General features: G+C 42.7%; 1 protein-coding gene across 1 annotated transcript in view; it reads right to left on the bottom strand.

The window, feature by feature from the left end:
• The window catches only part of ASAP1 (ArfGAP with SH3 domain, ankyrin repeat and PH domain 1), a 356,486-nt gene that overhangs the window by 265,148 nt on the left and 67,005 nt on the right, over positions 1-24,333 (bottom strand). Inside the window, exon 3 of the mRNA XM_053558755.1 lies at positions 6,608-6,734. Coding sequence (XP_053414730.1) covers positions 6,608-6,734 — 127 coding nt within the window. The remainder of the gene's footprint in view (positions 1-6,607; positions 6,735-24,333) is intronic.

A 24,333-nucleotide genomic window follows, 5' to 3' on the forward strand; every position in this document is an offset into this window, starting at 1 on the left:
GGCTATGGGCAGCTCACAGGCAAAGACAGGTTGGTTAACAATCCCAGGGCGGAGCTGGAAGCGACAGAGCCATTTTCACATCTGCACAATCCAGGTAGGACTGCTGGCAGCACCGTCTTTGACCACAAAAGGCTGAGACTTTAAAGAGAGATCCAACGAGAAGTCTCAGAACACAAAAAAGCAGTTGTCTTTTCATTTTTCCTCCTTCCTCCAAACTCTATATCAAGCAGAGATAAGAAAAATAATTAATAGACATCTTTTCCATGGGTCCTGCAATTCCAAAAAAGTAGTAGACAGGAAGCATAGAAGAATGAAATACAGAAAGAAAGAAACAGAAAGAGCTTTCAATTCAGAGGTTCTGGAGTCAGAGCCCAAGCTTACCTACTCTTCACTTCCATGTGACACTGGACAAGTCATTTAACCTCCCCGAGCATTTATTCTTAAGTAAAAGAATAATAATAAGACTGCTTCCAGAATGGATGTTTAGATTATAGAGGTAAAAAATGTTTTTTAAAGCCCAAAGATAGATAGATAGATAGATAGATAGATAGATAGATAGATAGATAGATAGATAGATAGATAGACAGACAGACAGACAGACAGACAGACAGACAGACAGACAGACAGACAGAGGGCAAAAGCACTAGCATGGACCATCTGGATAATGAGTTTGTTCCTTGTTTTAGAACGAACATGAGGCCAGGCATGGTGATTCACACCTGTAACCCCAGTACTTGGGGAGGCCAAGGAGGGTGGATCAAGTAGACCAAGACCTGTCTCTCCTAAAAATAGAAAAACTAGCCAGGTTTTGTGGCCCCATCTGTGTAGTCCCAATTACTTGGGAGGCTAAGGCAAGAGGATTGCTGTGAGCTGTATGATGCCATGGCACTCTACCCAGGATGAGAGTGTGACTCTGTCTCAAAAAAGATAAAAGAAAAAGAATGTAAGAGCATGAATTCTCTTTATGAGGCACATAAAGTTTCCTCCTCCTTTGATTCTGTAGGCAAATGTATTTAGTACCCTTTGCTTGTTTCACCCAGAGAAAACTCACCCTAGGTACCTCCAGACTGGGCCAAAGGTCTGGGCCAGAGAGCCTTGAATTCTGTCTGGGATAGCGGTACCACCGGCAGATTTGTTTGCCTTTTGTTGTATTAGCTCCAAGATAATACATCCTTAACCAAAGGGATAAACCTTACTTTATCAAAACCCCTGCTGAGAAGGGTTTTTGTTTTTTAAAGACTATAACCTCTTTGGAATAACTAATGGGCATCTGAATGGGCATATGCTATATAAAGTAGCACTTTTTATTAAGTTTACTAGCTTTCAAAATTTAAAAGAGGTAATGAATTTGCATTCCAGAACAGTGCAAGTAGATGAACAAGATCCAACCCCAAGCCTTGGCCATAGAATTCATGTTTAAGATTCTGCAGAACAATACTTGAGGACCTAACAGTATTTATATCAAAGACTTACGACCTCTGGAGGGAAGTACCCAAAAGCACAAGGGTAAAAGCTAACATTTACATGGAGACTGAAGGTATACATACACATGACATCTGCCTGGCATGCATAAGGACTCTACAGAAACAGGACTGATCCTCAGCTCACTAGTTATTTGTTATACAATCCTGGGCAAAACACTTACCTGCTGTAATCCTCAATTTCCTCCCTTGTAAAATGGGGCCAATGATAATAGTAAGGTGAAGGTAGGAGTTAATAGCATGCACTTCTTTTTTTTTTTTTTTTTTTTGTAGAGACAGAGTCTCACTTTACTGCCTTCAGTAGAGGGCCATGATGTCACAGGACTCACAGCAACCTCTAGCTCTTGGGCTTCTGTGATTCTCCTGCCTCAGCCTCCCGAGCAGCTGGGATGACAGGCACTTGTTCTTAGCCAAAGGCACAGAAGTGATTAAATGGTATGTGGAAGGCTCACACATAGTAGGAACACTAACAGCTGATACTTGTTTCTGTTACAAACTGTTCCTACTACATTCCATGTCTTCAGTCATTTCTTCATGCAGTCAAATGTTACCCTGTCTTCAGAGAGGAATGAACACCATCTGAATACATTAAGACAAGCCTCTAATGCCTGACCCACACTTGATTGCCAGTTCCCTTAAAAAAACCTTTACATTGCACTTCTTGGGTGTGGAGCTTTTCATCTTTGTATCCCTGGGCCTATCACACTGCTGGACACATAGCAGTCACTTAACAACTGGTATACTGACTGGATGGTAATTTGAATGATTTACCTTGTACTCCTAAAATGAATGTTCTGTACTATTTTCCCCACTTATGAACTGACCCTTCCCATTTCTACCTTGTTAAGATTTATAGCTTTCTTTCTTTCTGAAAGGCCATTAGCTTCCCCATACTACAATCCAGACAATAACCCTGATACCTCAGAAGGAATTGGCAAAATGACTTATACAAGGCAGATGCTTCCCCAAAATGTGTAGAGTAAATGTTGTTTATGGATTACATTCAAGGAAGTCCCCACATTTAAATCTGAAAACCCATACATATCTAAATCTTTGAAAACATGGGGGTGGGAGGAATAGTACAGTATTTAAGTAAATGCTATTAAAAACTCCCCCTGAAATGTGGGCATGAAGAAAACACAAAGCCTCTAAGCAACTTAGGCACCTGACTCATGAGACCAGAATTAAAAGGTGTAACAAAAGTGAAGCATGCTCACTAGAAAGCCACTGAAGTAAGTCTTTGCAGACATTCAGCATGTCTGTTTTATGTCTGTTTGAAGGATTTCCCAACTCCATTCTCTTTACTAGCCACTTGACCTCAAGGCAAGTCACTTTATCTCTCAGGACCTCAGTTTTCTTCTCTATAAAATGGAGTAATAACTAGCCCTTCTTCACAGAACTCATGTGAAGGTTAATGTAATAATGCATGCCATTTGCCCACAACAGGCCTGTTACAGAGCAGCTACTCAATAAACCGGCAGAACATACCTCCTCTATCGTCATCGAAATAAAGTGCTGGCCCCATATAAAATAACCAAGCATTTATCATGCTGGACTCTCTTTCTTTTAAAAGGCACTAAGTTATTAGCCACTCGAAGCCTTGTATCAGAGGGTTACTTCTACCATCTTCCTCACAGTGGTCCTAAAACGCCTGCTTACTCTCTTGTCAGGAAAACTCAGCTTTCTCTCAGTTACTTACTCATAACTTCCAAAGGGTCACAAGTAAAATGGCACACATCAGTGTGCTTTGGTTGCTGAATAAGCAAAACACTGGCTTTTTGCTTGGAAAACACACATCAGGATGGAACCACACCTGTGGCTCAGTGCGTAGGGCACCGGCCCCATATACCGAGGGTGGCAGGTTCAAATCCTGCCCCGGCCATACTGCAACAACAACAAAAAAACCCACATATCAAGATGAAATATCTTGGCAGAATACCAATTGATCCATTCCTGCCTCCCTCACTCCCCCCGCCAAAGGCAGTCCACTCACTGTGTGCTAGCCAAACCCTGACTCCTATGGCCACATGCAACCAACACTTTGCACCCCAAGATGAAGCCCAGAAGTAAACTCTTCCCCTCTTCTTAACATATATTTTTAATCTATTTCTTAGAGTTCTTATCACAAAGAGATTATATAAAAGCATCAACATCTTCACAACACAGCACACTTTTCCCCAAGGACACATAGCAAAGGGGAGTTAATTTGGGGCTCAAGTCGGACATCTCTCAGCTTTTTAGATGAACTCTATATATGCTATTAATTAGCAATCCAAAGGGCAGAAAAAGTCATAAACAGGATGGTATTTAATGACAAGAACTAAGAATATTTTCTTTTTTATTTATTTATTTTTGTTTGTTTGTTTTTTTTGTAGAGACAGAGTCTCACTTTATGGCCCTTGGTAGAGTGCCGTGGCCTCACACAGCTCACAGCAACCTCCAACTCCTGGGCTTAAGCGATTCTCCTGCCTCAGCCTCCTGAGCAGCTGGGACTACAGGCACCCGCCACAACGCCCGGCTATTTTTTGGTTGCAGTTTGGCCGAGGCGGGGTTTGAACCCACCACCCTCGGTATATGGGGCCAGCACCCTACTGACTGAGCCACAGGCGCCGCCCAATATTTTCTTTTTTAAAAAGAGAAAATTCTAAGTTACCCAAACTAATTCCTACTTCAGTTTTCACATCACCAAAAAAGTACCCAAAAGTTCTCTTCCTAAGAATAACCACAAAATAACACAAGCCACATTCCTAAAGTTTCCAAATATCTCACTTGTAAAGCATATGCCAACAAGATTTTGTGGTATGTCCCCAAATTTTTCCCTCTTACATTTCAGGGAGAGGGAAGGTTAACCATAAGCTTCATATTTTTTAAGAATTGAATTATGATCCAACTTAAGATACTTATAATAATGTACCACTTCCATACATGTAAACTTAAGGAGGAAAAAAATTGAACTGTAGTGGTTATTTATCAGTAAAAAGCTAGAGCATACATTTAACATTCATGCAAAAGGTAACCTACACCAAGTCCAACCTCATATGATTCAAGAATTTAAAAAGATACAGCCTGGGGACAATGATTTCTTGACCAATACTGTACTCATGTTCAGACTAAGAATTACAAATTACTGTGCTATCTTGAATGAAATATTTACAGTTACATTTTTTAAAAGATGAGTATTATCAGTATACTCTCATATGACACTTGAACTTACAGCCTGGTTCCAATTCCTTGTCAAGTCCATAGGTGACCATACTTGCACTATGGTTGAATCTATTTTCTACCTAACCTTGCAAAACAGTATTCTTCATGCCCTTCCCACAAAATCTATCTTTTGTATTTGCTTTCAGATTTAGTTATCTTGAACTACAATCAACAATAGCTTCGTGCGATTTAACATCAACCCAATCCTACCTGTTGCCAAAAAATATACCCCTATAAACAGCATCACCATACTTACCCTTATCACACCCTGCAGAAACAGAGTACAGTAACACTATCTGAAAGTGCAGGAGAGTGGACAGCTCTATTAGCAGGCAATAAAGAACTTACCCAGAAAGAAAATAACCACTCAGTCTAATCAATCTTTTATCTTTTAGAAGCATATACAATTAGTTCAGGAAAAGTATGCAAAATGCTCCTATATCAGCATGTTCCAGTATATAACTATTAAGTAAAGGATGACAGACTGATCATGGGGTTGAATGCCTAGCAACTCCTACTGGTGGGGCTAGTTCAACAAACAGTTCACAATCCTCCCCCAACCAAATCTATTTACCTCTAGCTTTGAAACAAACCTAGTTAGGTGGTCTTTCTCCATCCACTTCAAAATTCACTTTTAAGACCCAATACTGACTCCAGAGAGAACTCTAAGAGCAACCCCAACTGGAATGAAAGATTCAGGCAAATTCAAAGCACCAGGCAGGTAAACAAGATGGGAGCTAGCACTAACAGAAGTTTCCCCTCCCTTCTAAAAATTTAGGACCCCTGTCTACATGTATCAAAGTCCATCTCCAGAGCAGTTTGCCCACAGAAACCCAAGCTTCCCAAATTACAAAAGGCTGGTCTTGGTGGGTTTCAATCAGAAAAGTTTCTCAAACCTGAAGTAAACCAACCCCACGGAAATCCACTTCGGGGAAATCATCTCCCTAACTTCTATGCAAAGCTGCCTTTCTCAGCTGAAATAGCTTTTGCTTGATTAGCATGATGCTTACAGATGGTGCTGAGTTCCAGAGCAAATACCTTATTTTTACTGAGGCTCCAGAGGCTTCTGCAGTTCCTGGGCTTTCAGGTTCCTCCTTACTCATCCCTCTCTATCAATTCCCCTAAAATTTTTAAAGGAAATCGCTCTGCCCTTGGCCCTGTCAGCGAACACCCAACGCTTTCCTGGAGGTACCAGATAAGAGGAGCTGTTTCACTGCAGCCTCGGGCCTCCCTTCTCCGTCTCTAGTCATCTCAGGCAGGCTGCACTGACCTCAGATCTTCCTTAACAGTCTATGAGTGCCCTGCGGGCAGGCGCAGCAGCCGGAGCCCTAATAAATCCCTACGGCGAGAGGAGCCGGCGGGACCAATCTGCACAGATCTCTTTCCACCTGGGCTTTAAGTTCCGGGGTGGAGATAGTCCCAGCCTGCGTTCCCTCCTGTTCTTTTGGGATTTTTCCACCGGCCCCTGCCTCCGCGGCCAAGCCTGCCTGGCCCAGCCAGGCTGTGCAGAGGTGCCTTCGCTGCCCATCTCCCAGTCCCTTACTGGTGACCTTGGCCGCCCTCTTCGCCTCCGTGCCCTCAGTGGCCTGTCGCCATCTACTGCACGGGTTAAGGGGGTCACAGAGACGTGGAAGAGCCGAACGCTGCAACACAGGCAGAAGAGGTCTTCCTCGGAGTGTCCAGAGCTCACCCAGTCTTCTCTATGGCCTTTAAACCCGCCAGACCCCGGAAAGGGCAGGCAAATGAGAAAGGGGGCTGCACGTCTGAAGTCCCCATTCACCTGGAAGCAGGGGGCAGCCAGAGGGGGTGTGGCTTCCCTTGCCCCCAAGGTCGCCTTTATCCCCAGATCAGAAAGCAAGACAATCCAACCGCGAGGCAGCGGCTGCAAGCGCAGATAGCGAGCGTCCCCGGCCCCGACCTACCTCTTCCAGCAGCGTGACTGTGTTCCTGCAGTTGTGCAGCCGCGTGGTGAAGCTGGACGTGGTGGGTGAGTTGTAGTCCTCGGTGGTCTCGGCGATGAACTCGGAGACGGAGATCTGGTCCGGCATCCTGCCGGGGGGGACGAGACACAAGCGAGGACGGGAGGTGAGTCACGGCGCAGGCTCCCGGGGCCACGGCCGCCCGGCGGCTCATGAACGCCCCGCGCGCAGCCCGCCACCCGCCGCCTGGCCTGGCGCGCAGCTCCTGTCCCCGGCGGCGGCTGGAGGAAGGGCGAGCAGAGGCGGGCGGCGGCGGCGCTCGGCGCGGGGCCCTTCAAACTCCGAGCGGCGCGCGAGGCAGGGGGCTCTCGGGGACCCGCCTCCCTCTGCTCATGCCGGCGGCGGCGACCGCGGCTCCTCGGCGGCGGGGGAGGGGACGCAGCTGCGGCGCGGGATCGGGGTCTCGGCTTGGCCGGGCCGCTCCGGGCGGCCAGCGCTGCCTCCTCAGACGCTTTCTGACAGGAGGCGGCGAGGGCCCGACAGACTGAGCACACACTCCCGCTCCAGTCACGGGGACAAACAAGGAAGTGCTCTGCGCACGCGCCGCCGCCCCCAGCCGCGGCCCCTGGCCCGCCCCGCCGCCCGCGCACCGCCCCCGGCCCGCCCCCGCCCGCGCCCCCGCCGCCTCCGGGGCCGGGAGCCGACGCGCGCCGCCGGAGCCCGCACCCCGGGGCCGCCCCAGGCGCGTTTACTTCCGCGAGCTCCTTACACCAGCGTTTTGCAAGAAGGAGGACCCAAAAAAAAGTTGTGCGTGTTCTTTTCTAGTCCCGTGTGGATGCAGGAAGCGAGAGCCGCCTCCAGCTGCGAGGGCCGTGGACCCAGCGAAGGAGGCTCTGGGCTGGCTCCCTCCCTCTGCCGGGCGCTCATCGCCGCTGGAAGCTAGTTGTGTGCGGTGTGCTTAGGTCGCTAAAATGCAGAGTGAAGACAAATGAAGCGTTTTGTTATTGTTGTCATAGTTTAGTATCATTCCTTTGCACTTTTTTTTTTTAACCTGGAGGAAGGCAGGGTCGGGGAGTGTAAAAGGCACGGAGCTGCAAATGTCAAACGCAAAGCGGGTGCCACATTTCACTGGGAAAAATACCAACAGATAGCTCACTCCTCGACTTTAGTAGGTAGCTGTTTTTTAAAACTAGCTCTATCTATTTAATCTATAGAATCCATTTGATTTCTCGCCATTGATCGAGGATAAAATTTTTTTAAAAAGACCTTTTCCACAGGATTGATCCCTGTGATTCAAACTAGAAGAGCCTTGGATAGCTGCCTGATAGCTGGTCTCCTTTAGAGGGGAAGGCTGGCCCTTGGCCTGCCCAGGATTGAGCTCCTGCCCTTGTATATTGTTATGTCTGTCCTCTGGTCCCTACTTACCCCTTGACTACAAGGGAGTGACCCAAAGCAGGAATCTTGTCTTAGCATTGGGCCCAAGAAGTTGAGTGGCTGTCTAAATGAAAATGTATCACCTCATTAACTGTCAACAAACGTTTACTAAGCGCCTACTATGTGCCTGGGAGATTCAGTGACAATGCCCTGCTCTCGTGGAACTAGCAGGGAAACAGACAACTAACAAATATATAAAGTGGAGCAAATAGAAAGTATTGGCTTTGCTACACTGTAAATGTTCAGAGAGGCCTTTCTGACAAGTTCACATGCTGAGAAAATGAGAGAGGTGAGCCACACACATCCTGTTGGCTATGGGATCTGGGGCCCTCATGAAGGCAAAAGAAGCTGTGGTATTGAGTTAAATGATAACAGAGGAGAAAGTGCTTTGTGCACACAGGAAAGCCATTATGAAAGTGTGAGATGTTTATCTCCCTGCATTGGCTGTCCTGAACTTGTGCCTCCCTTGAGATCCTCATCAATGGCCTCCAAGAGTCCTTGCTTCAGTTGGCAAATGTTCCCACTCAAGGAAAATCTTGTAAGGGGATGCTCAGGGAGAGGTACTCTTCCCTGGCAAAGTGAAGTGTTGAGAAATCACCTTCAAGAGACATTACTTAAAAAAAAAAAAATAGTATATAAATAGGCACCCACTTTCTCCTCATTAAGCACCTTAAAAGCTTCGTTTAGGACCCCTAAGTTTGAGGTTCATAGGAGAAGGCTAAGTGGAGGTAGCTGAAGATCTGTACCTGGAGGTCACTTAGTCATGTGTAGTAGCTGACAGAACATGTTCTGAAGTACAAGCCACCCACCCAGGAGAAAATCCTACTGTTTTCCCCCACTAAAAAAGGCACCTTGCGCCTGGAAAGTTCTGTGACTTGGAGCAAATGTGGCCCCTACCAGCTTGGGCTAATTAAGCTCTCTGAGCCTCAGTAACGCCATGCTACCCAACAGAGCACTGAGAACCTTAACACCTTGTGCCTAGACTTCACTCCAAGAAGGCCTTTCTTCCTCTAGGCTGCAAAGAAATTCAGACTTCCAATTTTACATTTATTCTAGTCTTCCCTCTATTCCAAGTTATCATTTATCAACTGTCACCTCCACTGGGCTGGTAGCTCCTTCCATTGTCTCTATCTGGCATATAGTAAAAGTTCAATAAATACGAGCTATTTTTAAAATCCTAGAGTTGGTGTCTAACTGCCTCAATTCCAAGAAGCCTTTGAATTGAGAGCTGGGCTTGAAATGAGAACTTTCCTAATAACTGATGCTGTCATCTTGGGTCTTAGTGTCATCCTTTGTAAAATAGAGGGGTGGGTGTGTCAAAATGACCGCAGATTCCCCCCCAGCAGATTTGTGTGGAGACTCAGTTCTGCAGATGCAAAGAAGAAAGATTATTACAAGTTAAACTAACTGCAATGGTAGACAGCTGGGGATTTCTGTCTTCACTGAATTCACCAGAGAGTCCAAACTGCTGCCATCAATTGCTGTTTCAGTTTCATTTGAAGATTATGTTATGTATCTGCTCCTCCCTCGTCTCCTTTGGCCAAGAAAGAAAGAGGCTAACAATGAGATATTGTGCTCTGGTAAGTATATACCTCCTCAGACTGGCTTGTAATTACAATTTCAAAGGCTCACACCTTTACCCACCATTTCTGGGGTTCATGGACCATAATCCTCTTTAAATTTGAAACCATGCCTCAGTGAAAACCATCTGTTCCTCTCATTTTCTCAAATACTCTGAAACCCATTCCTGGGTATCTGAAAGCAAACAGAGACTGACATGAACAGAACTTAAATGCTGGATTTCTTTGCATGAAGCTGCTGAGAAATACATACTGTCTTCGGAGCTTGCAAAATCATACACACATATTTAAGCTTGTGTACACACCTCGCTTTATATAAAGCAGGCACCATCTTTGTTGTTGTCAGTACAGACTGTTCCATATCCTGTATGCCTGTTTCTTACTCTGAGCACTGCACTGTTATTGGGGTAGGGCGGTGGTCCTGGGGGAGGATGTGCTTTGTCTCCTTGAAAACAGGCAGTGAGAATAGTGGCGGCTTATTCTTCTGGACAGTGATGGCACTAGTGACACCACCGTCATCAGGGAATTAGGTCTGGGTTACATTTCCAGTTGCAGACCTCACTCCTGCCCATCTGTCTTATAAGCCAGGGGACACATTTGCAAGATGACTGACGACCAACCAGGGGAGGGTGAGTTGAGCTGGGAAGTCAGGGATGCTCTCTGGGCCCAGGAAACCAAGAAAGCTCCCAATGCTCTGATCCACTGTCACAGTGGGGTAGGGTAGGAAGAGAATGTGCTTTTGTTACATAGACCTACAGTTGAATCTCTGCTGTCACTTATTTGCCTTGTTTTCTCTAACAAAATTGTTTCAGATTGTTACATGAAATGAAATGAGAAGATGGGAATACAGAGGTTGATGCACGGTGAATAATCAACCAATGTGAATTCCCTTTGATCTCCCTTTTTATGTTAAAGATATCAGTACATCTCTTTTTATTCCACAACTCCATCTCTAACTTAGTCACTTGGTGGAGGAAAGAAAAGGGGAAGGGGAAGGCTGCACCTTAATTCCCTAAGTCTGGGATCTCAGATTTGGGAACCGTCTTCAGAGGCAGAGGCCACGCTTATTCTCTTAAGTATCTTTTATGAAGTCAGATCCCGTAGTGATGCTTTTGGATTTTGGAAGTAAATAAATAATATATAGTATCAAGATAAATACCAATCAGTATCAGAAGTGAGTTGATACCATAAAAGCCCCATTCTCACAAACACAGTTCCTATAAAGCAGTATATTCTAAGTAAAGCAACTTTGAGAAGATAGGACAGGAGCAGGAGTTGTGACATAATTCTCAAAGGAGAAAGACTTAGGCTTCCTAGCTCTGCCACATAGCAACTAGTACACCTTGTTAAAGTACTTCTCTGAGCCTCGGTTTTCACATCTATGAAATGGGGACAATGATAGTATCTATCTCAGTGTTCTGAGAATTCAATGAGCTAAGGCATATAAAGTACTAAGTAGCAGAACCTGAGTCATCCTAAGTAGACAGTATTTTTCAGATAATTATTATGGGAACTTTGAAAACCTAATCTGGACATTTAAACTCTGATTTTTTTTTTTTTGTAGAGACAGAGTCTCACTGTACCGCCCTCAGTAGAGTGCTGTGGCATCACACGGCTCACAGCAACCTCTATTCTTGGGCTTATGCGATTCTCTTGCCTCAGCCTCCCGAGCAGCTGGGACTACAGGCACCCGCCACAACGCCCGGCTATTTTTTTTATTGCAGTTTGGCTGGGGCTGGGTTTGAACCCACTACCCTTGGCATATGGGGTCGGCGCCCTACTCACTGAGCCACAGGCACCGCCCTAAACTCTTGATATTTTTGCAAAAACAAAATATTCCCCTAGAACTGCTGTGTACTAGACACTTTGCTAAGGATAGAATTTACCCTTCTTTAAACCTCATAAGAACTTTATAAAGTAAATATAATAATCCCACATAGAGAGAAACCTGAGGATCCTGGGGTCTGAGATACAGTCCTTTCTGCATTCCCATCCTGTGCCAGCCACTGTTGCGCTTGTTATATACACAGTGTCTGAACTCATTCACACAGCAGTCCTGAGATGTAAATATTACCATCATGAAAACTGAAACATAATAAAATCTCACTGCAAGTTAATGTCCCTGAGCCTGGCAGACTTTTCCACTGCTTGCAAAACTATTCTCTTTACTGAACTCCATGTAGTGCTACTTTGTTAGATAAAATAGTTTTCCCAGCCTAGGTGACCAAAGAAAGTATCCTAATTTCCTATTTCACCTGATACCTTATGAATTTGTTTTCTACCATCTTAATGAAATAGAGGGAAAATGATGTAGGGGTGAGAGGAGGGAGGACTGTATTTGATTTCAGTGTTACACTGTTAGGCTCATGTTGCCATATTCTACATAAACCAAAGATTGAGTTTTTCATGTTCTTCGTATGAGTGCTCCCTAAGTGCACTCATGCAATTTCATGTAATAAAGAAAAAAGTCATTTCTAGTCCCAAATGTACTTAATCTAATTTAAATACTCCAAGCAAAGCCGCTAGAGTGTTCTCAGTAAGTAAAGAGGAAAAGAACATGGTTTGGAGACCCAAAAAACTACTTCCTGTTCTACCTCCCTGTTGCCTGGCTGTTCCTTCTGATGGAGGTAGGAGAAGAGTCGGGCAGGATGGTGGGAAGCCAGACATGCAATGTAAATATCCAATGAATGAACTCAGGAAGGTATCTCTGCTCGGCCCTGTAAAAGAAAATCATCAGCTAACAACTGTGCCCTGCACTATTCTGAGTCACTGTCATTGCAGGCACAACCTTACTTGACGCTCACAGCAACAGTATAAGCAGGTGCTGTATTACCTGTATTTTAAACACAGGGGAAACCTAAAGCTCAGGTCACCTTGGCAAGTAGTGGAGCAGGACCAAGCAGTCTGATTTCACAGCCCTTGTGATTCCACAGCCACAGTGCTCTGCTGGCTCATTGAAGACAATGAATGGTCCACAGCCTCAGGGCAATTTTTCTGTTGGAGTCTATGTGTTATCCTTCTTCCTCCTGGAGAGCTCATTCTCAAATGCAAGCTTGACTGGTTTGGGGACAATGTTCTTGCCCCATTCCTCCAGTTGGAATTAATCTTCACAAGGAAGTTTGCAAACTAGCCTCTCTCACTCCGCCTTAAGCAACTGGAGGATACTGGCACAGTTTGTGGGGAGAAACTGAGAACTTCTCCAGCAACAAATAGCTGTGTTAGTGGCAGGGTTTGGCTCAGAACTTTTATCTTCCTACCCAGTTTCCTGCACTAAGGAGTTCCCAGATTGTCAATCCCTGAGGGCACCTGGGGACTATTTCCTATGCATCTTTGTATCACCTACATCCCCTGGGAACTAAAGGAAGGACAGAATGTTCCTGGAGCCCCAGGCTGGACATTTAAAAGCACCATCGCCTGAAATCTTCCTAGTAACCTAGTGAGGTAGCTTGTTTTCTGCTGAGAGAAAGCAGATATGTACAGTCTGCTCAAGGTCAACAATGAATAACTGGAAAAAGAGTCGGTCTGAACCCAAAGCCCGCAGGCTTTTTCCTCCCCTAGTGCAGGTCCCTGTCTTTACCCCATAAATGTTTTGAATTGAACCGGCTCCTTGTTATGTGATACATCAGTTCTAATATAAGTAAAACAACCTCCAGTGAAGAAAAATTGTATTTTATGGGATTCCTAAAAATTCGTAATCTATAGGAATGAGTGATTTTAATTCTTACTTTATTCCTGAAAGAAACATATACTTAAAAAAAATGAGAAAAACTTACAGAACATCCAAGTTTCTCTTTTTCTTCGATGAATTTAAGTTTGGTTGATCACACTTAATCATGCTCACTTGTGTGCTACGTCAAGACAGAATAAACCTCTTTCATGGCCCTTTTCCCTGGTACCATTTTCTAAGACACCATTTTCCAAACATTTTATATTTCTTCCACGGAACTGTGAGCCCCTTGAAATAGGGTTTTCTATCCACTATTATAGTCCTAGAGCACCAAGTGCTTAAGAGATACTTATTGAACAGATGGAGGGGAGGATAAATTAGTGAATGAATGAGCAAATGCTTACAGGACAGGGATGCGAGAGGGACTGGGAGGAGAGAACTGGAGAGAGCAATCCTGCCAGAAAGACTTTTAAGAATATGTGCTTTATTTAAGCCTTTCATTTTTCAGATGAGAAAACTGATTACCAAGTGGTCAGGTGATTTTCCCAGTGTTCTCTATGGAAATAGGGGCAAATGCCAGGTACCCCAGTCCCTGGGAGAGGAGCTATTTCTCCATCTTTCCCACATTTCAGGAATAGGATTAAAGACCTTCAGAAACTCCCATCTGACAATAGATTATGTGGGTCTTTGCATCACAGTATCAAGGAATGTCGATGACATTTGTCTGCTATTTAAAAACTATCACAGTATAACATTGGACACACTATCACTTAACTGACACTAATTTTGAGCAAGAAGATTGTGCCCTACTGTTCTTACCTCCTGATTTCATTCTCTCGTCTCCATTTTCTTCTCCCTTCTTCAGTCACACCCTTTTCTTTCCTGTTCTCCAAAGCTAATGAAGTCTAAATCCTCCCTCCCCCTCCCCATCCTACCTTAAGAGAAATACTGTATAAAAGATGGGATGTTTTAACACTGGGAGTCAGTTGTCCAACATGCCCCTTGCCCCAACTCAGGACAGCCCTCTAGCACATGGAGAGTGCAGGTCAGATATCTCCTTTTGCCAAGTCCACTTTACCTTCATAACTGATACAGATCTCTGCCCCTTAGTCATTTTCAGAGATGAGATCACTGCCTTCTGAATCCCTGAGGACAGTGGGCACAGAGTTATTAGTTGGAACCAGTCAGTTCAGTTTTAGTCCACAGTTATCAAATAGCTCTAACCTTTTTAGTGGTTAAGTGTGTGGGATCTAGATTCAGATTACCTGGGATTCATCCCAGTTCTGTCTCTTAATAGGGTCTGTTGCCTTAAGCAAGTTACTTAATTTCAGCTCCTTTTCCTTTAAAAGGAAGATGATGATAAGGCCTCCGCTCTTGTGATTGTTGTAAAGTTTAAATGAAATAATATATGCAAAGTGTTTAGCATGGTGACTATATATAGTAAGTGATCAATAAACTTGAATTACTAAACAGGTGCCATGCTAGACTCTTCAGGGGCCAAAAACTACAGAAGAAATAGCCTCTGTCATCAGGAGGTTCACATGTAGACAGTTTTCAGTACAAATCATAAAATGTTCTAAGATTTCCAATAGAAAATAAATGTATATTTTAGAAATGTGACCAATGAATGTAAAGTATGAGGAAAGGTCATTTGATAATATATCTCTCTGGTTTGCCCAAAACCCAGTTAGACCTATTTTTATGAGCACTTTTCAAAGCAGCTGGTCCTCTGAAATACTACTCCAAAAGAAAATTTTGATAAATGATAGCTATTTGTGACTTTAGCACCAAGATGTTTGTGACACAGAATACCAGGGAAGTTGGCTTCTTTTCCTCAACCAAATCATTTTACCTCCCTTGGCCTCATTTTCCTTGTGGTTAAAATCAGCTGCCTAGGACAGAAGCTCTCTGAGGTCCCTTGGGCATTAACAACCTATACCTCCTTTTTCAACATCAGTGTGACAATCAAGTGTCAAATACCAAGAGATGCCCAGCTCTGCTTCAAGAGTTAATGATAAGAACTGTCTGGAGGTCTTCAGTCTGGGTTGGGGGTACCCTGTTAGCAATACCGTATATTATATGAATCTATCATAGTGGAGATTCATTGTTGCTTTTCAAAAATGTGATTTCACCTGCAATGTAGTTGAACCTGTATAACAATGAGCTGTATCATAACAGGATTTTTCCACAATTATGTCAAATGTAGGGCATTGCTCCATTTGAAAAAGGAAAATTGCCCACCTACTGCAGAGTTTTCTTCTTTGCATATGCTATTTGGCTAACATCTTTTTTCAAATGTGAACATTCCAAATCACACTAGGGGCTCTAATGAAAAACAAACAAACAAACAAAAAAAAAAAAACAAAAAAGCTCTACAATTGCTAGCAAACCTTCTGACAGATGCATCTTGTTTCTGTTTCCTGTTATTTTCTGTTTCTGCTTTTGAAAATGTAAGTCTTTTTGCTTTGGCCTTAGAGGTTCTGCTGTGGTTACACAGACAGCAAAGAACTTACTGTTCATTAGCTCTGGAAATTATCTTTAATATCTTTTGGGGTTTTGTGTGAAAAAACTAACTTCCTCCTCAATATTTGGGTTTAGGAATTGATAACCATTTACTCCAGCTAACTTTAGCATCTTGAAATTATCAGCAGTTCAGAAAGAACTTCAGGATATTGACTACATTTTCTGTCTGCCCTATGTCCCCTTCTTTTAGGGACTATCCCTCCCTGGCTCCATCTGATGGTCCAGAGACTGTCAATCATATGTCTCCTCCTTCCCAACAAAAGGGCTGGACCCAAGCTGTGTAGAGTACTCGAGACTTCTGAAAATAGCACTGATGGGTACTGGGATAAGAATTAATATTTAACTTAAAGTCAATCAGAATCCTTCATGGAATATGGATATAGATGCTACTAGGGTAAAGAGGATTATGCCTTTTCTCTACAAGGTCTAGCGTGAAAAACTTGGTAGGCCTTTAGATGTGACCATTTCTGCCGCACAAGAGAACTCCCTAAGAATGATCATAACCAAAGGATGACAAGAGATGGGGGGGGGGGAGGAGAGTCCTGGTGACATCATTTGAACCCCTGGATCCACATAATCTATCCAACGCTGAATCCTAGTTCAATCCTTGGACTTACCAGTTATGGGAGCGACTATAATTCTTTTTTAGCACAAGCTGGTCTGAATTGGGTTGCTGCCACTAAACTAAAAAGGCTCTGGCTAATCTTTTCCTAAGTTCTAGTACCACCTTCCCAGTTAGTAGATGTATGTTATCTTGGACAAACTATTCACTGCCTTACAGCCTCAGCTCTCTTATCATAAAATGGTGATAATGATATCCTTTATAAGGATTGTTATAAAGAATGGATAACACACACAACAGAATGGAAGAAATATTTGCAGATTATATACAAGTGAAGTATTCCTTATCCAAAATGCTTGGATTTTGTGTTTCACATTTCAGATTTCAGAGCTTTGTGGATTCCGGAACATTTGCATATATATAATGAGCTATCTTGGTGCCTATAATCAAAAGGCTTGAAAGTAGCAAGCATTGAAGGATGTAGAAAATTGTAGGAACACTGCTGGTGGGAATGTAAAATGGTGCGAACAATCCGAGAATTCTTCAAGAAGTTAAACAATGTTACCCTATGACCCAGCCTTTCCATTCTGTTATGAACTTAATGTTTATGTCCCTCTAAAATTCGTAAGTTGAAGTCTTAACCCCAGTGAGATGGTATTAGGAGGTGTTGACTTGGAGAGGTCATTAAGTCATAAGGTTGAAACCTCATAAATGGGAATAATGCCTTATAAAAGAGACCCAGAGAGCTCTATCTTTTTCAGTAGTGTAAGGACAAAATGAGAACTCAGCGGCCTGCAACAATGCAGAGGACTCTCACCAGAACCCAACCAGGCTGGCACCTTGATCTTGGCCTTACAGCTTCCAGACTGTGAAAAATAAATTTCTCTTGTTTATAAGCCACCCAGACCATGGTAATTTCTTCTAGCAGCTCCAGCTGACTATGACACACACCTAGATACATACGTAAGAGAAATGAAAACACGAGTCCACCCAAAAACTTGTACACCAACATTCAAAGCAGCATTATTCATAACAGCCAAAAAGTGGAAATAACTTAAATGTCTAAGAACAGATGAATGGATAAACAAAACATGGTATGTTCCTTACAATGAAGTATCAGGCCTAAAAAGGAATAAAGTATGGATACATACCACAAGATGGACTAACCTTGAAAACATCATGCCAAGTGAAAGCAGCGAGATACAAAAGGCCACATGTTATATGATCCCCTTTATATTAAATATCTAGAATAGGCAAATCTATAGACAGAAAGCAGATTAAATGGTTGCCAGCGGCTGGGGGGAGGGGTAATATGCGATGACTGCCAGTGGGTATAGCGTGTCTGGCAGTCACGCTATACCCGAATAGGGATACACGAATCACCATTAAATTATGTACCTTAAAAAAGCAAATTATATGTTAAGTGAATCATCTCAATTTAAAAAATAAACACTATGGTGATGTGGGCAGAAAGTACAATTTACCTCTTAATAGTAACTATAATGGGTATGAATTACTATATACAAGGCAATTTATACACGTGACATTGTTTAATCCTCACAACAACCCTACAAAGTAGCTATTACTCTTGTCATATAGAATGGGTAGGAAATTGAGGCTCAGAGAAGTTAAGTGCTAGACCCAGGGTCCTGCAATTAGTAAGTAAGATTGAAACACAAGTCTATCTGATTCTAAGTTTCAAGCCCTTTCTACTATACAACACTCTTTGTACAAAAACAGTATTCTGCTAGATGTGGCAGAGGACTTACAGACTACTCTTCATACTCTCTTTCTAGTCTCCCGTTCTTCAGTAACCCAACCCCAATTTTTTCCAGTGCAGCAATGTGTTCAGCTACAAGACTCATTTTCCAGTTTCTCTTATAGCTGGCATGGCTGTATAGCTAAACCTAGCAAGTGGGACATAAGCAGAAGTGCTATGTAGGACTTTGGGGGAAGAGAGAACTAACTCAGCTAGAGGAAAACCCCTGTTGTCCTTCCCTTCTTCTTCTATCCTGCTGCCTGTAATGTGGATGTGATGGCTGACATTCCAGCAGCCACTTTGGATCATGAGGTAATATGCTAAGGACAGCACAACCAGAGAGACAAAAAAAAGAAAGAAAAGAAAAAAAGCTTGAGTTTCTGATAACCATAAAGCCATCACCTGGCTTTAGATTTTTTTCCATATTTTTCTGGTCTGAGAGGAGAACCAAAAAAACACTAATTCCTAATGTTATTGGTTTTTTTGTTTATATGGAGTTGAAATCTAGTCTTAACTTAAGACACTAGACCCATGAAAATGCTAAACCAACTAAAAATGTATGAAAATAGCTCATTTCAGAAGCAGTCAAATTACAAGTATTCCATTAGAGTCATTTTTCCAATTTGTCCTCTACATTTTAGATTCTATACTTAGAGGCTTAAGGAGTCTATTGAATTATTCTAAAGACACTCACCTAGGCCTATTTTGTGGAGTCCTGGAATCACTGAAAAGACTGGTTTCAATTCACCAACTACAGCCATTACATTTTATAAGCACTTAAATTTCATCTCAGGAACTGCTTCAGAAATACAGCCACAGAGGAGCCAACAGACTCCCACAGAGTAGATTTCTGAGGAAGCAAATTTATTTATACAACCCTTATACAATTTGATTAAGGGAGAAGAGACAGGGCAGATTCCAAACAGGAAGTAAGATGATAAAACTAAAAGACTTCTTTGCTTTAAAATCACTGTTCTGCCCAATCTCTCCAGAGAAATAATTTAAAATTCCAAAATTATTTTCCCTGCCAGCAAAACAAATGGCAGTGGACTTGCCACAGCTGAAATGGAATCCCAGTTTTGTTGTTTATTTGTTTACATAAGATCGATGTGATACGTATCGATGTATTATATATAAACCTAAAGCAGGTTGACACAGTATTGTTCAGTCAAGAGTGGCTTTTCTTTGGTTATTCTTCCTTCTCATTAGTCTTCTTTAAAATTCAAGCCACAATGACGTAAGTGAGGAAGAAACATTTGGAAGATGGAAAGATTTTTCCACACTGTTTTTTTCTGTAGCTTGATATATCTAATTTTGTATGCACTATGGATGACGAGAGCTGGTAACCCAAATTTTTTTATGAGGGCAAAAATTCTGGTTTTATTTTATATTACGGGCTGTTGTCTAAGGGTGAGAATTCAGGTTAAAACTTATTACAGGTCTTTCTTCAGCACTTGTGCGGAGTTTTCACCACCCTACATTTTTCCTTTTCTAAAAGTATACAAGTATGCATGTGGGGACACACACACACACATACACACACACAATCTCATCTTTTCTAGAACACAGGAACCAGGTAATATACCACACAGATCTCCAGACAGGCAAATTGATTTCTACAAAGTCCATGCATCAAAACCCATGCATTTCCATCATAGGTACACCCTGTCTGCTCTTACTCGGGCCCTGTTTTCTCTTACCTTACACATAATTCTAGGAAGCATGGTGAGCTAGTTTATAGGCCTTCAGTAAACTGAACAGAGCAGATATGCTGGGAATAGTGCGAAGGGGCAACCAGGAAGAGGGAAAAGACTCCAAACACAAACTATCAATTTGCTTATACACCACCCCAAGGAAAAGGAAATTCTAAATACATGGACCTGCTAATGAAGGCAAACCATTCTACTCCATTGCTCCCAGCCTCAATAATAAGTGATATTTAAAATGATGTACATTTGTAATTTTAAAAAGGCTTGAGGCATGATGCCATGTTCTAGGCAGCATGTTGGATACAAATCTTTAGGAGGGCTTCCAATCAAACCAGCAAAAATAACATAAAAAATAAAACATATTTGGTGTTCCAAAGCTCTGCAGAAAATGAAATTCCTTTAAGAGAAGCGCCCACGGTCAAACCAAGTGCAGAACTTAGAAGTTGAAGACTAGGGATCAAATCCTGATATTTACAAGTCACACGACATTGGGTGAAAGATTCAACTTAGGCCAACTGTTATGGCTCACTCCTGTAATCCCAGCACTTTGGGAGGCTAATGAGGGAGGATCACTTGAGGCCAGGAGTTTGAGACTAGCCTGGCTAACATGGAGAGACCTCATCTCCACAAATAAATTCTCAAACTTAGGTGTCATAGTGTGTGCCTATCGACTTAGGAGGCTGAGGAGGGAGGATCCCTTGCACATAGTGAGCTATGATCATGACACTGTACTCCAGCCTGGATAACAGAGTAAGACCCCATTTTTAAAAAATTTTTTGAGACAGTCTCACTTGGCACTCAGGCTAGAGTACAGTGACATCATGATAGCTTACGGCAACTTTAAACCCCTGGGATCAAGGGATCCTCCTGCTTCAGCCTCCCAAGTAGCTGGGACTACAAGTGCCGCTGTACTAATTTTTCAATTTTTATTAGAAATGGGCCTTGCTCTTACTCAGGCTGATCCCAAACTCCTGTTGCTTATGTGATCCTCCCCCCTCAGCCTCTCAGAGTGCTATGATGATAAGTGTGAGCCACCACAACCAGCCAAGTCTCCATTTCTAAGGACAAAAAAAGACTCAACTTGGTTCAGACACATTTTCCTCATCTCTAAAGTGGGATTAACAACAACAACTTTAGAGATTGGCTGTTGTAAATATAAAATAGGGTAATATATGTGAGAGTACAACTTCTATGTCCCATAATTGTTCATTCAATGCACATGACTGAGATTTTTACTTTGTATGTGAATCTTCATTGTTTTCAATGAAACTATTATAATTATTCTTTGCTCTGATGATGTCAATTAAAACCAAAGGATTATACAGAAGGTGTCCAAAAATGTATTCACATTTCAAGAAAGGAAAAACTTGCATTAAAATTGTAATACTGAATATATCAATAACAAAAAATGAATAGAAGTCACATTGAACACCACCTGTAATAACAATTTTAATAGTTTTTTCTTAGCTTAAAATATGTATACTTTTTGGGGCACCCTCTGCATAAGCACCTTCATTTTTAGGAATATACTCAATAGAAATATGTATATATATTCACCAAAAGACAAGTATCATAATGTTCATAGGGCTATTATATATGTAATTTATATACATGCACACACATTCTCAGGAACAAATACACATCTTCTTCTTTTTTTTTTTTTTTGCGACAAAGTCTCACATGTTGCCCTTGGTAGAGTGCTAGGGGATCATAGGCCACAGCAACCTTAAACTCTTGGGCTTAAGCGATTCTCTTGCCTCAGCCTCTTAAGTAGCTGAGACTACAGGCACCCACCACAATACCCAGCTATTTTTTTGTTATAGTTGTTATTGTTGTTTGGCAGGCCCAGGCTGGGTTCGAACCCACCTGCCCTGGTGTATGTGGCCAGCGCCCTAGCCGCTGAGCTACAGATACCAAGCCACAAATACACATCTTAAACTAACAATGCCATAAGATCCTATGGTGGACACGGATGTACTCCATTCCTAGACTTTATACTCCAGACTATTTGTGGTCCTGAATTTTATGCATACATCTTTCCATTGGTTTGTATATCATAAAATGCCCTGTTCTCTGAAGAATAAAATATAAACACACACACATACACACACACACAAGACCTGGCCTGGGCCCTCTTTCACATTTTCTGATTTGAAAAAGAGCCCAATTCCTCTTGCTAGAAAATGGTCCCATATTCAGGGACCTTATGGTACCTGGGTCCCTTGAACTTTCAGACTTTTGCCAAGGTTGATTCCAACACTTATATATTCACAACAGAGGAAGACGAATATCAATTGACCTTAAGCAGGGAGATGCTAAAGAGATTAAAAGTGGAAGGAAATGATGATATCTAGTATTTATAGCAGGCAAAGGATCTGGTGCTTTCAGATATTTATCTCATTTCATCCTTAACACAACCCTGTAAAATAGAATGCCCTAAATGAAAGGTACTAAGTGATTTTGAAACAAATTCTGACTCCAAGTTCACTTCTCTTTCAACTACCCCAATAGTTGAAGGCTGCCATACAAAAAACAGAGAGATTCACCACAGATCTGAAATGGGTTTTATCTGGGCACAAATTTTATTCTAGTGCTTCTGTGGCTCAGTGGGTAGGGTGTCGGACCCATATACTGAGGGTGGCGAGTTTGGACCTGGCCCCCTGCCAAACTGCACCAAAAAAAAATAGCCGGGCAGGGGTGGCGCCTGTGGCTCAAGGAGTAGGGTGCCAGCCCTGTATACCGGGGGTGGTGGGTTCAAACCTGGCCCTGGCCAAAACTGTAAAAAAAAAATAAAAAATAGTTTCACCATATATTAAAAAAAAAAAAAAATAGCCAGGCATTTTGTGGCGGTGCCTGTAGTCCCAGCTACTCAGGAGGCTGAGGCAACAGAATTGCCTAAGCCCAGGAGTTGGAGGTTGCTGTGAGCTGTGTGAGGCCATAGCACTCCACCGAGGGCAATAAAGTGAGACTCTGTCTCTACAAAACAAACAAACTACAAAACAAACAAACAAAAAATAAATAAAAGATCTTCCTATTACCAACTACTGGTATATAAATACTTACATTTTGCTAAAACTCCAAAGTTTTGGAATCCCAGGTAATGCACGAAGGAAGGAAGGAAAGAAGGAAATAAATGAGGTCTCCTCCCTCTACTTTCACTAGAGGATTTTGAAAGGTACAATAGAAAATGTAAGCAAGTGAAGTCCCACCAGCAAAAAATAGGAAGGCGAAGGAAGGGAGCTCCCATGACTCTGCCCATTTACCTCTGCACTCAGACCTCACCTCTGTTCAGTCTCCTTTTAGTTTTATACCATCCTGTGAGGGAGGTAAGATGATCCCCACTTTATACAAGAGGAAACTGAGGCACGGAGAGATGAAATATTTTTACCTGTATCCTAGCAAGAAGGTCCACGTGATTTCAAAGCCAGGACTGTTTTCCTACACTAGCTTCTATAGCTGTATCTTTCCTGATGTACCAGAGAAACAAAGAAGTGGGCAAACACATCTCTGCTTCATCTGATATCCTTGGAGGGGGGTATATAATATACCCCTGCCCTGCCTCCTCAGAGAGACAAACACATACTGACACACCATATACAAATTGAAAAAAATTATCATCAATTCGGAATTGCAGTTTTCCTTTCCAGTTGTTCAATCCAGCAAATGTGGGCTCCCAGAAGCACATATTACAATAATTCTCCCTCTGGCTGGGAGCTCTTCTGATGATGATTTCAGTTTGGAAGCACAGAGAACGCCTCCTAACCACAAGGCATGGAGACATGGCCACAAGGCTCGGCTGGGCACTCCACCCTGAGCACCAGCACATCCTGCCGAGGCCATACAGCCAGGCCCCAGTGGACTTGTCCTCTTATCTGAGGAATTCAGGCAAAGACTAAAGGATGAGGCCCAATTATCTGAGTAACTGTGGCTACATGCAGCTGGTGTAAGATCAGTGGGGCATTTACTTGCTTCTTAAATTAAAAATTGAAAAGCCCTATTTTCTGTTTTCACATCCAAGTTGAAATAGGGCAAGAGGTGTGAAAAGTTTTCTGAGAGCCACAAAAAAGAATCAGACCTTCTCAAAGTTAGGAGGATTTTACCATCATCTTCCCCATCACAAACCTCATAAATAGCACAGACAGACATAGCCACACTTAGAATTCTTGAGCCCATGTGTGATTAACAAGCAGATACTGCAGACAGAGTCTTCTTACTAAGGATAAGTCGCTCGTTATTTATTCATAGGATGCGCACTGCGCGAGCACCTCCTGTCTGCTGGCTTCCGTGTGAGAAGGTGCAGCTGTAAAACAGGAGCAAGGAGAGTTCTCCAGGCATCTGTGGTCAATCAGAGCGTGCAGGTGGCTCACAGGTCACCCTGTACATACCCTGATCTGCCGCAGACGTATTTCAGGGTGCCTTGGCTTTAGACAATGGGACATGCTCAAATGCAACTGGAGGGAGAAGAGCATTCAAGGAGAGGACGTTTGCCTTCCTC

The sequence above is a fragment of the Nycticebus coucang genome, chromosome 13, assembly GCF_027406575.1.
Source record: "Nycticebus coucang isolate mNycCou1 chromosome 13, mNycCou1.pri, whole genome shotgun sequence".
Taxonomy (NCBI): Eukaryota; Metazoa; Chordata; class Mammalia; order Primates; family Lorisidae; genus Nycticebus; species Nycticebus coucang.